Here is a 13,776-nt window from a genome sequence, read left to right on the forward strand (position 1 = left end):
ATGAGTTTAAAGTATTGTTCTGTGTATATACATTGAATGTGAGTAAAAAGTGAAAGAAGATTGAGTTTATTTAACAATAATATGGCATATGCTAAACTTGTAACAATAAGCAGTGAGCACAACAAACTACAATTAACCTTGAAATCGAATCGGGTGGCAACGCTGCTCATTTTGGCCACACTTACATGTGTGTACGTGTGTCGCTTTGTGTGCGTGTATTGCGAAAAATTGTTAATCGAATTAATAATAATATAAATTTTGTAAAGCCCAAAATTGGAACAAGAAAAACTGAAAGCTGAAGCGAAAGCGTGTGCGTCGTCACGTGCTCCCCTTAGATAAGAATGTCCAATCGAACGCGCAATGCGACCAAAGGCGAGGCGCTAATCGAGAATTGCCGCAGCAAGGGTAAATGGCAACGCGTCATCGAGCTGACAGATGAGCTCAAAACGGGATCGCCACAAAACGGTAAATCCAAAAATAGACAGCTGTCAATATAGTATTTTCATACCCCCCCCCCCCCCCCCACTTCATCCACCATTTTGTTAGAGAGCCTTGCAAACTTTTTGGTGGGCGAAGCGCGTCTGGAAAGCTATTTGGAGGAGCATGCAGTGGCCGCCGAATCGAATTTTAGTCGCGCCAAAAGCAGTCTGTCGGAGGCAAGACGTTATCTCAATTTGGCCCTGGGCGAAAGTGGCCAAAAGGCGGGCGTCGCTTTGGATGCCTATTTGCTGTTGGCCAAATTGTGTTATGCCTGCGGCGAATACGAGCAGAGCCTGGAGAACTTTGTCAAAGCCGAACTGAATACGCTGGCCGAACAAGTGTTGACCCTGTAAGTGAATATCTATATATCTATATATATACATATCCTAATTCAAGAAAAATCCCCTATCTATTTTAATAGACGCAGTCTCAAGATTCTGGCCGAATCGTATGCGATTAAGGGTCTGTGCTTGGAACAGCAGTCCTCCAAGCCCACATCCAAGTTCAAAAAAGCCGAAAAGGATACGGAAATGGTGAGTGCAACATGAATGATGATCTATAACTGCTCGATCTGTAATGTAAATGTACCCAGATCACCTGCTTTGAGCGTGCCACGGATCTGGGATTGCTGTATCTGCAGGAATATGAGATATTTTGCATGAGCAACAATTCGAACTCGTCGAACAATTCGACGCATGGCTCCACGCTCAACGTGAACAGTGGCGTGCAGCAATCGGCGAGCAGCTTTGCCATCAGCAGCAGCAGCAGCATGGCGAGCAGCGGCGCCATATTGGAGAGCCACAGACGCATGGGTGTCATCCTAGAGACGGCCCTGCAACGTGCCCCAATTGTGTTAATTAAGGCGGGCAAATTGCATTTGGCCGTGGACCGCTATCGGATCATGCTCAATGCAGTCGATACGCCAGCAACGCAATCGTTGCGCTTGACACTCGCTCGCCAGCTGGCCGAGGTGTTGCTGCGCGGTGTCTCGGGCACAATCTATGCGCCGCCCTTCACCAGCAAAACGGGCGGCAGCACGTTGCGTTCGGGTGGTGCCGGCGGTGGTGGTTCGTCGTCCAAACGTTTGTGGAAGCCACGCAAATATGAGACGCGTCAGCAGTTTATGCCACGCAACCAGCAGGAGGAGGTGATACTGCTGCTGCTCATCGCCGAGGCACTGGCGGTGCGTGACACTGTCCTCTCGCAGAGTCCCGAGTTTCGTTCGGTTCGCCAGCATGCCATGGGCAATGTGACCGCTGTCTATGATCTGCTCACACTGGCCACCATCCGCTGGGGTCTCGTCCAGCTGCTGAACGAATCGTTCGAGAAGGCATTGAAGTTTAGCTTTGGCGAGCAGCATGTCTGGCGGCAATACGGTCTCAGTTTGATGGCAGCCGAGAAGCATTCGCATGCGCTGTGTGTGCTCCAGGAGTCGATGAAATTGACGCCCAGTGATCCGTTGCCGTGTCTGCTTGCGTCCCGGCTGTGCTACGAGAGCCTGGAGACGGTCAAGCAGGGCTTGGACTATGCCCAGCAGGCGCTCAAGCGTGAGGTGAAGGGTGAGTCCATTGAATCCATGTTGAAAATGTTCCCATGCTTTAATGACAATCTCGTCTCGTCATCCTGCCCAGGTTTGCGTCCATCGCGCAGTCAACTGTTTGTGGGCATTGGCCATCAGCAGCTGGCCATTCAGGCCACATTGAAGAGCGAACGGGATGCGTACAATAAACTGGCACTGGAGTCGCTGGAGCGTGCCGTGCAGCAGGATGGCAACGATCATCTGGCCGAATATTATCTATCGCTGCAATATGCGCTCATCAATCAGCTGGGCGATGCTTTGAGTCACATACGCTTTGCGCTCGCGTTGCGCATGGAGCATGCCCCATGTCTGCATCTATTCGCTCTGCTGCTGACTGCCTCGCGACGTCCGCGCGAAGCGTTGGGTGTCATCGAGGATGCACTGCATGAGTTTCCCGATAATCTCCAGTTGCTGCATGTCAAGGCGCATCTACAGCTGAATCTGGAGGATGCGGAGACGGCGCTGTCGACGGTGCAACATATGCTTGCCGTTTGGCGGGATGTGTACGAGGCACAGCTGGCCGGGGAGGAGGAGAAGCATTCGGATACCAAAAGCGGTGTCCATTTGGTGCACTCATCCCAAATGTCCGACAAGGATTCGAGTAAGTTTTCCTTTGCCCTCCAAACGCATCCCAAAATCTTTATCTATCAAAACTCATCGACTCTTAATAATGCCTATAAATATGTTCTATATATACACACACACACACACACCTACATACATTTATATATACATATATATATATATACAAACATCTATGACATCTATGTAACTCTACCCAACTTCTGCGGAATGTGTCTGTCTCAAACAAAACAAAAAAAAAAAAACTAAAAACAAAAAAAACCACACCAAATTCTTAAAAAACCATAAAAACCATAATTGTAAGTCTCAACTGCGAATTTAATTAAAAGTTTTGAAAGTTCGGTGAATCGATCTTAATTATGCACTTGCAAAGTATTTGAATTAGAAATTATATTAAACAGTTTAGGGGATTTTTGACATCGTCAAAGATTTTGTTGAAGAACAAATCAGAAATCAGCAAAGATGATTGGAAATTGATGGCCCAAAAGAAACTTCAAAACGATGCTTAATAATAATAATATTAATATGATAAATTGCTTAAATAATTCATGTAAAATATTTGGGCTTTAATTTATATTATTGAGACTTGAAAAAATAGGATTTTTCTTGATAATTTGTAGAAAAATAGATAATTTTTAAATAAAAACCAAGAAGTTTTTTAGTATTCCTAGAAATTGAACAAATTTATAATTGAATCTTTTCTTACCATCCAAAAAAAGATAAAATTTTGTATATTTTTGAGGAGTTTCACAAAAATACAATTGAAAATGGAATATTTCTTTGCAAGTGTCTAAAACGTTTTGCTTTCAATTTACGCTTTGCGTCGCTTTTAAGTCTCTCTCTTTCTCTCTGTCTCTTCTTAATCACTCACTCTCTCTCTCTCTGGTAGTTTCTCTGCTCCTTTTTCTCTCTGCCTGCTCTATAAATTTGCATCCTTTCGCATGATTTTCCTAATCAAATCTCTGATTTTTGTAACTTTTACACTTTTGTAACTTTTTAGCTAACACACAATTTCACTGGTTTTTTTTATAGTTACAATTTGAATTGTTGTTTGTTGCATTTGCATTGTTTTTGCTATAATTCTCAACTTGTTGTTGTTGTTGTTGTTGCCTCCTCAAGATTCCGTCTATGCCGCTTCGCTCGCTGCAGTGTCACGCGTGGAGCAAGCCTTGAGCGAGGCAGCCAGCTCGCTGAGCTCCTTCACACAGCGGCCGGGACCACGACGACCCTGGATGCTGCAAATTGAGGTTAGTTTCTCTATATATCATCAATATATATTACAGATGTTAATCTGAGTTTTTACTCATCAGATTTGGCTGCTGCTGGCCGATGTCTATATGCAAATTGATCAGCCAAATGAATCGTTAAATTGCATCCACGAAGCTACCCAAATCTATCCGCTCTCTCATCAAATAATGTTTATGGTGGGTAAAACAAAACTGAACTGGGAGCTGAACTGCAATCTAGAAAACTGTTTATCCTTTGCATCCTTGTTTTACAGCGCGGTCAGATTCATGTCTATTTGGAGCAGTGGCGGGAGGCCAAACAATGTTTCCTGAATGCCGTCGCCGCCAATCCAAATCATACGGAAGCTTTGCGCGCTTTGGGCGAAACCCATTTGATGCTCGGCGAGCCGCGTTTGGCCGAAAAGATGCTCAAAGATGCTGCCAAATTGGATCCGAATTGCCCAAAGATATGGTAAATAATAGCAGACAAAACTGTCAGTCAAACTTGGCCACGATTTACAATTATCTCGTATATCTGAACAGGTTTGCTTTGGGCCAAGTGATGGAGACTTTGGGTGATTTTAATGCATCCGCTGATTGCTTTTCAACGTCGCTGCAATTGGAGCCGTCGTGTCCAGTGCTTCCATTTACCTCGATACCTTTAGTTTTCGAATAGACGCACTTCAACAGAAAGATGCATTTATTTTTTCATATTTGTTGTTTTTTCTGTCTAAATATCATACCTCAACTAACCTCAAACAGAACAGTACAGAGCAATATTACTTACTAGAATTTAAAGCTAAAGAGAATTTTGATTTTGATTTGGATTTGTTGTTGTTGTATATATGATTTCCAATTGTTATTGTCGTCAGTATTAAGACAAGAGCGTTGATGGTGTAAAAAAATTGTGTGCGTGTGTAATTATTGTGTGTGTTTGTAAATTATTAGCTAGCCCGATTCAAAAAAAAAGAAAAACGGAAATGTTTCCATAAACATTCATCAATCATGTATAAGCTAAAGAATATTCTCGATTTTCTTTTTGACAGTTAGTTCATTCCTTGAAAGAAAGATAATGATGATGATGTATATCCATATTTATCTAAGTTTGTGCATTTTGTTATGGGAATTTAAGCGTTTTCGTGTGTGTTATTTATTGCATAATGTTATCATTATATTGATATATATATATATACGTAAATCCAAAACAACTGTATACCAAATTAATTATTTAATTTAATTGAAATATATATATACAGATATTAAATGGATTTTGAAATGACGAATGTATTTAGGCTTGACATGACTATAAACTTTCTTGGCATATCAAAGTATTAACACTGAAATGAACATTAAATTAAATCTTACAATTGAGATATGTATTTATCTGCCTTAAAAGTGTGAAACAAATTGTGGCAATAGTGAAAATTTGTGGCACATTTCCATTGCGTGTGTGCAGTTTTAGCAGCTTGATAAAAACTTGCTGCACTTTCACTTTTCACATTTTTCTGTTTTTTTTGTTGTTTTTTTTTCTAATTGGCACAGCTAATTTCCGGCATTAATGGCTCTAAACGAGGAGCTCTAACCGAAAGCCTCGTCAATGGAAATGTTAGTTTGCCAAAAAGCGCCACCCAAAGTCAAAACAAAAATAACTCCAATAACTTGGCTGGCCCTGGTTGTTTTTTTGTGGGTTGTCCGGGGCAACGGGACGAGCGGGCAATCAATAAAAAAGTAAACAAAACGTATAAAAAAGCGCAAAATGCGGAGCAGGAAAAATGTTAGCGCAGAGCTGCGCTGGAATTTGGGTTTACGAGCAGCGCATTGACGAGAAGCGCCCAAAGAAATCATAATAAAAAATAATAAAAAATAATAAAAAATAACAAAAAAAGGGAGAGTCGCACACCAATTGCAATTGTAATGCATAGAAATTTGTGGCAGTTTGAAGTTTGACCCGCATCCCCAAGGAGGAGGAGGCAATGCCAGCAAGAGAATGACGCCCAAGCGAAAGCGACGCAGCAAAAGTCGAGCGGCGGCGGCGGAACAACAACAGAAACAACAACAACAACACCAGCAGCTGCTGGCTGAGCTGGAGCTAACGGATAGCTGCTGCGACATTTGCCACTGCGACTGCTACAGTTCGCACAGCAGCGGCAATGCCAGCGGACGCGAGGAGCTGCACCAGCTGGAGCTAGAGATACGCCAATTGGAGCAACTGCAGCGCAGCGAGAGTGCTCAAAAGCAGCCCAGAAGTCTGAGCAGACAACGAAGCGCTTCCAAATCGCCAACCGCCGAGGCCAAAGCAGCAAGAAAGGAAACACGTCGCGGTTCCAGCGCCAGACGGTCCAAGAGCGCGGGCAGCCAGCGCAGTCAGTCCAGGCAGCAGGAGCCGCAGGAGGAGTTGCAACTGCAACTGCCGTTGCAGCCACAGCCAACAACAAAAACAACAACTGCAACAACAACACAGATTAAGCAGCGTGGAAAGCGGCCAACGGGTGCACTGCGAGATTGCCAAATGCTGCAGGTGAGTTGCCCAAGATAAGATATAAAAATCGCGATACTTGACAAGAGCTCAAGCGCAATACATTTGTAGTTATGGAAAGAAAGTGTTTTGCCATAAAAGAAAATAAAGTTTAAGAAAAAAAGTGTTTTGGACGGGTGCCAACAACACGCGGTGTTCCCAAGCGGTCCCCCATCTAAGTACTAACCGCGCCCGACGCTGCTTAATTTCGGTGATCGGACGGAACCGATGTATTCAGCGTAGTATGGTCGTTGGCGATAGGCCCACCCTTAGAGTGGGATTATATATTTGATAGTTGGTAATATCCACTTGTGAATCTCTTATTTAACATACAATATTATTGAGATACTTTTGGTACTCACACAACTACGAGCTACATAAGCACTCAGAGGCATTGATGCAAAGGGAATTAAAATCTTGGTCAAATCAACAGATTTTAATAAACGGCAAAACTAAGAAACTTAAAACCTTTGAAGAAAAATATGAGAAATTTAAAAAAAGTGTATAAGACAGTAAAAATAAATTAAAGTCACAATTTAAACGTTGTGCACTACACTGATTGCTTCCATCTGAGACAAAGAAAATTAGTGAAAAAAGTTTAAATGAAAATAATATGAAATCATTGCGATAATAAATAATATTTGAAAGCTAGACATTTTCTTAGTAGAGTTATTTATATATATATATATTTTATCTATATTTATTTGCATATTTCTTGCAGACTGTTTTCGGCCTCGATGCATCGGCGACGCTGGCGATACGCGGCAGCCGAGCCAAGTCCAGATCGCAGGAGAATATGGCGCTGGTGCCGCTGGCACAATCCGAGGCGCAGTCGCAATTGTGCGCGTCGATGGCCAATTTGTGTTTGGTGCCGACGGTGCGGGCGGCCTATGAGAAGGTGCCACAGCACGACCAGAAGATACTCAATCGGATGGCGGTGAAGAGGAGCCAGCAGGCGGCGGACAAGGAGCACGCCTGGCTGGCGCGCAAGTACTGGGAGAACGAGCGACTGGAGCAGCAGCTGCTCAAGTGCGAGCAACTGGAGGAGTACAAACAGGCGGTGCACGACAAACAGTTTCAGGACTATCTGCTGACCAAGGCGCGTCTGCAGGCGCTGGCCGAACGGGATCTGGCGGAACTGCGACGATTGCGCGGCGCACTCGATGCCAAGGATGCGGCGGCCAAGCAGCGTTTGCAGGCCATGCGACTGGAACGGGATTTGGTGCTGTGTCAGCGTCGCTACGAGGAGTCGCGACGCAGCGAGGCCGTCACACTGCAGCAGGAGGAACAGCAGCTGGACGCAACACTGCGGAAGCGGGACACCTGCATGCGACTCACAGAGCGCCTGAGGCGAGCGGATGAGCTGCGCAATGAGCTGCTCGAAGGATATTTGCGGCGGCTGCAGCACGACAATCAAGTGGAGCAGCTGCAGCACGAGGAACACTGGCGGGAGCGCCAGCAACTGGAGCGTCTAAAGCGGGAGCAACTGCAGCACGACATCCAGCGCAAGCGGCAGCAGTCGCAGCGATTTGTCGACACCCGCCAGCGGCGACACGAGGCCCGCTTTCGCACTGCCAAGATCTCGGCCAGCCTCAGGGAACTGGTGCGTCAGTCTGTGACACCCGAATCCGCTCTCGACACCCAGCAGCCTGCAAATTCCAGCTACTATGCCCAGCAACAGTCGCAGCTGAGTCGACTGCTCTTCAACCAGAAATGAGATAAATCCCTCACCAAAATAAGATTGTTGTTATTGTGTAAATAAATGAAAGATGAACGTTTAAGGCTTGTTTTTATGCGAGGCACATCTGTTTTGCATCAATAATGGAAGTTCAAAGATATGCTGGCAGTTTTTACAGGAGTTCCATATTTAAATTCAGCAGATTTCTAGAGGCCAAACTAGTATTGAGAAGATATAGCTTTAGAAAATAGGTTGGTTTTTGACAAAGCTAAGGCAAGGGAAGTTTTGAGCCATCCCCCAAGTTCGTATATAGTTTAAAATGAATTGCTCCAATATTAATAATGTGTTGAAAACTAAATGAAATCTATTTTTTAAATATTTTCAATATATTTATTGCAGATTTAATATAATTATCAAAATAAGAGGATATGCATTTTCTGTACAAAATAAACAGAATAATAACTAAAATTAAAAAAATAACATGATTGCTGTTGTGTAGCAAAAAAGTGTTTTTGGACGGGTGCCAACAACACGCGGTGTTCCCAAGCGGTCCCCCATCTAAGTACTAACCACGCCCGACGCTGCTTAATTTCGGTGATCGGACGAGAACCGATGTATTCAGCGTAGTATGGTCGTTGGCGATAGACTCACCCTTAGAGTGGGATTATATATTTGATAGTTGGTAATATCTACTTGAGAATCGCTTGTTTAACACACAATATTATTGAGATACGTTGGGAGAAAGATTATTGAGAGCCACGAGATACGAGATACGAGAGAAGCACTCAATGCTATTTTGAGTAATTTCAATTTATAAATTTCATATTAGTAAATTAAAACTGCAGCGTAAGAACTATAGATTATAATAAACTGAAAATGGAACAGACGTGTGCACATATATAGAACAAAGTGCTAAAAATAAAATAGAATCTATAAACTAGAAAGGCCAAGTGAAAGTCACAAATACAATACAATATTTACGCAGATTATTTTCGGCTGGGGAAGAGTTCTAAAAATAAACCTATTTGTTTTTATATATATACAAATTTAGGTGAAAGTAAAATAGGAAATTTTTGTATGGTCATATTGAAAATAACAGGAAATTGTTAAAAATGATTAGTAATCAAGAAATTTTAAGATACTTTTGTGTGTACATTTTGTTATCATGAAAATTGAAATCATTTCAATGAATTTGTTCTTATCTCGCATTATTTTTGGGGAACAATAAAACCAAGCCCAACTAGAACGCACAGATCACGTAGCCAGAACCCAACGTCAGGCTGAGTGACGTGATGGTCCAGAGACAAAGGCTGACAAAGCGGACCATCAGCTATAACATTGGGTTGGGTCAATGTCTGAGGCGGGATGGGAGGACACGTTCTCGCACCCGTCGGCCTTATGACTAATTGGCCGGGGCGCTGAGACAGTGAGTAAATACAATGCATATTGTACAAATATGTGCAAGTGTAAGTATGTAAATAATAACTATAAAGAAATGCCCATCGAGCTGCATTTTTTTTTATATTTTTTTTATTTTTTATTATTATTTTCCTGGTACCTAAAAAGGGTGACAGGGTTATCATGCACCGCTGTCGCTTATCGTTTGTGACTCAGTTGGAGAACTCTTTGCCTCCCAACATTCTTGTTTGCACTTTCGCCTGATCTGCTTTGCCTCCACTGTCCGCAAACGAAACGCTGACCTAGGCCAGTCAGCGGTCACTTCCCGGTGTTAAATCAAACTTAATTGGATTAACACTTTTCTTATTCTTATTTTTCTTTTTTTTTTTGTTGCTTTTTTGTGAGCCTCAAGTCAGGCCCATAATTATGACATATCACGTTGTTGTTTGTGTTTTTTGTTGTTGTGTTGTGGTCGGCTTTGTAATTGAAGCAAGTGCGGCCCACAATCACAAATTATCTTTGCTGAGCGTCTGCTCTGTCTCTGTCTCTGTCTACTCTGGTTGCCCTCTCTCCTCGCTCTCATCTGTTTGTTTACGGTCAGACAGCCAGGCACTTGTTTTGATTAAAGCCGTTGATAGTGGGTACTATGTATACAAAACAAAAAAAAACAAAAATCAAAAGAAAAGAAAAGAAAAAAAAAAAAAAAAAAACAAGTAAAAATGCTCTCAAAGCTATTTAGTATTTTAATAATTTGTTTTTTGGGGAGATTAGAATAATTTATGTATAGAATTGGAAAATATTTGAAAAAGGCAAACCTAATTTACTTTTTTGGTTCTAATCCACGATTTGAGTTCCTCTCACGTTTCCATATCCATGGAGCTGTTGTAGTTCAGATTCGATTGGTGATCCTTGCCCGGATTGGTGTGCATTCGAGCCATGTGATTGTTGAGATTGCCAATACTCTGATACGACTTGTCACAGTATGTGCAGGTGAAGGGCTTCTCGCCGGTGTGCACCAAATGATGCGAATTGAGATGGCCCCGCGTAAAGAATGCCTTCTCGCATTTATCACATTTGAATGGCCGCTTGGACTTGTCCGGGTCATGGGATCGCATATGTGTGCGCAAATCCGATTTCGTTGGCCACGTCTTCTTGCACATATTACAATTGAAGATCCGCGGCTTCGTCTCGCCCGTATGGACGCGGGCGTGCGAGATCAGCTGGGTGCGCAGCACAAAGCGACGATCGCAGATTTCGCAGGAAAAGGGTCGCTCCATCGAGTGGGCCGATCTCACGTGATAGCGCAGGCCGTGCAGCGAGGCACATCGCTTTGAGCACACGGTGCAATCGTAGCTGAGGCAATCGCCCACTCTGTGCACCGACGACATGTGCGACTTGAGCTGTGAGTTACGCGTATACTTCTTGCCACACTCGGGGCAAGGACGCATCGATTTGTGCGGCCTACTCCGGGGCACAGTTCCCGCAGATTTCCGTGGCGCTCGCTTCCGCTTCGGTTTGGTATCCATAGATCCTTCAATTGTATTGCTTTGTTCCTGCTGCTGCTGTTGTTGTTGTTCCAGCTGTTCCAGCGAGGCTGGCAAATGGATGGGCGTGTTCAGTATGCCCGAGTCCCAGCTGACGGAGGACGTTGTCCGGTTTGTTGGTTCATAGCTGCTCTCAAATGTATCCGACAGATCCAAGGTGCCTAGAAATCATTACAAAATGATTTTAGTTTTCAGTTCTTCTTATGAATTGAAATGAGAAAAATATTTGTTTTACTTTCAGTCTCAGTTCAACTTTCGTTATACACACCGAAATCGACGGGATCGCCTAGCGATGACATGGACGTGGACTTGGCCTGTTCCAGACAACCGACTTCCCGCTCCAGACACTCGAGGGCATCGTCGAGTGCCTGTTCGTGGCGGGCGCGCAGAATCCGCTCCGAGTCCTGGCAGCGTTGCCGGAACTCGAGAGCGTCGTGCAGACGATGCAGGCACAGCTGACAGATGACATCGCTGGGCTTGATCTCTAGATTGGGCACCAGTTCGAGCAGCTCGATGCTCAGTTGCTGGTTGTCGCCGATGCTGTGGCAGAGCGTCGGCTGCTCCACCAGACAGCAGCGGCAGACAACGAAAACGGTGCGGCTCAACAGCAGCGGGAACATAATCTCTTCCTTTTCCTAGTTAATAATACTACTTGGGTGCGTACGTCCGACCGTCCGACCAACCGCTCAGCGGGACCGTTGCTGGACGTCTGAGATGCGAGCGAATAATGACAACGGCCCATTAAACTCAGATAGAGGCCAGCTACTGCAGCCGGTGCCGAGATGCCGCGATGCCGGCTCAGGGCGCATTGATAGCCCTTGACATGGGCCCAGGGCGATAAGCTCAACACCAACAGAGCGAGAGAGAGAGAGAGAGAGTGAGTTGTCGAGAGAGGGAGGGAGAGAGAGATAGTGAGGGGGATAGAGGAAAAAGAGAAAGTGAGAGAGAGGGAGAGGGAGAGAGACGAACTGTCAACGTTTGCTAATTTACAATCGCTGCTTACTAATTGATTACAATTGAGATCTTAAATTTGGGAGCGTATGTTACAGCCTTGAACCGATTTGCAGAGACCTTATCGCATGGGTCTCACACAGTACGTGAGATTATCTCATCGCTATATTTGGGTGGTCCCAAAGCTGCTATACACTGATGCTGATAACACGCCCGTTCCACTCTCCCAAAAAATATACGTATGCCGCGTTATCTGCCTTATCACGACTTGCGGCTCTAAGTTGAGCTTTGTACTCAGCGGGTTTCCCGCATTTTCTATGCAACACAATTATAATGCATACATATATATATAATAATAATAATATAAATATAACGTCATAACGTCAAACTTTTGCTGGGCTATAAAAAATCCCTTGAAAGAGGACGTCTAATTTATCATAGATAGAAGCAGGCTACAAAACAAAAAAAGAAAACAAACAAATCGAATTCAGTTCAGTGTTAATCATGGAAAAATTTGATATTCTTTCCATAATATTTGTTGCTTTTCTAGTAATAAATAAATAACACATCATTTGATAGCATGAAATGGGCAGACTAACAATGAATGTGTGTTGATTGTGCGGCTTTGATTGACCCAGATTGCAAAGATAACCTGATCTAAAATGTCTACTTCCTGCGGTCAAAAGGCATAATAGACGAGCGCTTCACGATGGCGGATCGCATCAGCATTTGCTGTCAGCTCAATTTATCGATAAATATCGATTTCTTACAACATTAAGAAAGCCAGCAGCTTTGAAATACTTTATATCGATGTCAAAGCAAATAATCTTTTGAATTTCAGACCTTTAACCGATTTCAAAACCCCGAAAAAGAATGTGTCGGACCTAAAACCTCTTAGTATTATCTTGGTATTGCATAATGATCGATCCGCTATTTAATTTACCTTATCTGGAAGCTTAACTGGAACTAAATTCGATTCGATTTGACATCGCAATTCATAGAAATTTATTTGAAATTTAAAGCATTCTGTCACAATGACAATCGAAGAAATAAAAAAACATATTTCTAATCCAAAAATTAACCCGAGCCATTTTTAATAATGAAAATTTGTTGTACATTTTTATCCTTTTTAGTTCTTAACCTTATAATCAGTAAGTTGAAATTGCAAATGACTGTCATGATAAAATTCACAGAGGACATTCATAGTGTCAAATGGACAAAACACAAATTTTCCACCAATGATGTTTAACTTCAACTTCTGCGTCGACTGCTCGGATCATTTCGACCCAAAGTGCTATGTGAACAGGGAAGCCATGGAAGTGCCCGAAAATGAAAGACACAAAATACGACCTTTCAATAGGTTTACAGATAAGCCCAATAAAAAATTAGCGAAATGCCTATCGGAAAAATACGTAATAACTGGTAACAAGAGAAGTATCTCAATGAAATTGTATTTATTGTTTAATTTAGGTGACTTGGAGTCAATGATTTGCACAATGTCGCCACTTTTGGGCTGCAATTTAATTGGTAATGAGATGGTCTTGAAGAATGAAAAGGCCAGATTAATAACTTGTGTCATCTGTGGTCGATATTGCGGATGTAAAATATTAGGCTCCAAATTTGATACCAGTTGCGGACTTATTGCTGTTAAACTGAATTGTCTATTGGCCATATCCTTGTCTCTGCTTCAAATCATTTTCTATATTTGTTGTTGATTCTTTGCCACTTTTCAAATAAATGCTGTAAAATCGAAAATAATGAAATGATAACAAAGAATGGCTCGTCGAACCCTTTCAGACTGAAGGCAACCAGCCAAAATCTAA

General features: G+C 43.0%; 4 protein-coding genes, 1 non-coding gene and 1 pseudogene across 8 annotated transcripts; 3 read left to right on the forward strand and 3 right to left on the reverse strand.

Moving 5' to 3' along the window:
• On the forward strand, window positions 1-5,026 carry LOC6559928 (tetratricopeptide repeat protein 7B). Of its 2 annotated transcripts, XM_001985663.3 has the most exons (10): window positions 1-38; window positions 267-465; window positions 547-829; window positions 902-1,013; window positions 1,073-2,039; window positions 2,112-2,660; window positions 3,761-3,888; window positions 3,952-4,065; window positions 4,143-4,339; window positions 4,411-5,026. In XM_001985663.3, the coding sequence occupies exons 2-10, from the start codon at window positions 342-344 to the stop codon at window positions 4,541-4,543; spliced, it is 2,607 nt and encodes an 868-aa protein (XP_001985699.1). In that variant the 5' UTR covers window positions 1-38; window positions 267-341; the 3' UTR covers window positions 4,544-5,026. The 2 variants fall into 2 exon arrangements, with proteins under 2 accessions (XP_001985699.1, XP_032591344.1); XM_032735453.2 differs by lacking the exon at window positions 1-38 and having other exon boundaries at window positions 231-465; window positions 3,791-3,888.
• Window positions 5,027-5,775: 749 nt separating this feature from the next.
• Window positions 5,776-8,151, forward strand: LOC6559901 (trichohyalin). The gene is made up of 2 exons (XM_001985664.2): window positions 5,776-6,385; window positions 7,104-8,151. The coding sequence occupies exons 1-2, from the start codon at window positions 5,855-5,857 to the stop codon at window positions 8,097-8,099; spliced, it is 1,527 nt and encodes a 508-aa protein (XP_001985700.1). The 5' UTR covers window positions 5,776-5,854; the 3' UTR covers window positions 8,100-8,151.
• LOC6561027 lies at window positions 6,521-6,638 on the reverse strand (annotated as a pseudogene).
• Window positions 8,152-8,581: 430 nt separating the features above from the next.
• LOC6561304 lies at window positions 8,582-8,700 on the reverse strand. Its single transcript, XR_047059.1, has one exon. It is a non-coding gene; the product is annotated as a 5S ribosomal RNA (ribosomal RNA).
• An 895-nt stretch (window positions 8,701-9,595) lies between these two features.
• LOC6561215 (zinc finger protein 26) lies at window positions 9,596-11,713 on the reverse strand. 2 transcript variants are annotated; one of them, XM_001985665.3, is made up of 3 exons: window positions 11,271-11,713; window positions 10,283-11,163; window positions 9,596-10,102 (listed from the first exon to the last, which is right to left on the reverse strand). In XM_001985665.3, exons 1-2 carry the CDS (start codon window positions 11,620-11,622, stop codon window positions 10,316-10,318), a joined length of 1,200 nt encoding a protein of 399 aa, XP_001985701.1. In that variant the 5' UTR covers window positions 11,623-11,713; the 3' UTR covers window positions 9,596-10,102; window positions 10,283-10,315. The 2 variants fall into 2 exon arrangements, with proteins under 2 accessions (XP_001985701.1, XP_043071039.1); XM_043215104.1 differs by lacking the exon at window positions 9,596-10,102 and having other exon boundaries at window positions 10,218-11,163.
• Window positions 11,714-13,039: 1,326 nt separating this feature from the next.
• On the forward strand, window positions 13,040-13,691 carry LOC116805070. 2 transcript variants are annotated; one of them, XM_032734983.1, is made up of 3 exons: window positions 13,040-13,104; window positions 13,160-13,375; window positions 13,424-13,691. In XM_032734983.1, the coding sequence occupies exons 1-3, from the start codon at window positions 13,053-13,055 to the stop codon at window positions 13,666-13,668; spliced, it is 513 nt and encodes a 170-aa protein (XP_032590874.1). In that variant the 5' UTR covers window positions 13,040-13,052; the 3' UTR covers window positions 13,669-13,691. The 2 variants fall into 2 exon arrangements, with proteins under 2 accessions (XP_032590874.1, XP_032590876.1); XM_032734985.2 differs by lacking the exon at window positions 13,040-13,104 and having other exon boundaries at window positions 13,145-13,375.
• The last annotated feature ends 85 nt before the right edge of the window (window positions 13,692-13,776 follow it).

This window comes from Drosophila grimshawi, unplaced genomic scaffold, assembly GCF_018153295.1.
Source record: "Drosophila grimshawi isolate 15287-2541.00 unplaced genomic scaffold, ASM1815329v1 contig_1367, whole genome shotgun sequence".
NCBI lineage: Eukaryota > Metazoa > Arthropoda > Insecta > Diptera > Drosophilidae > Drosophila > Drosophila grimshawi.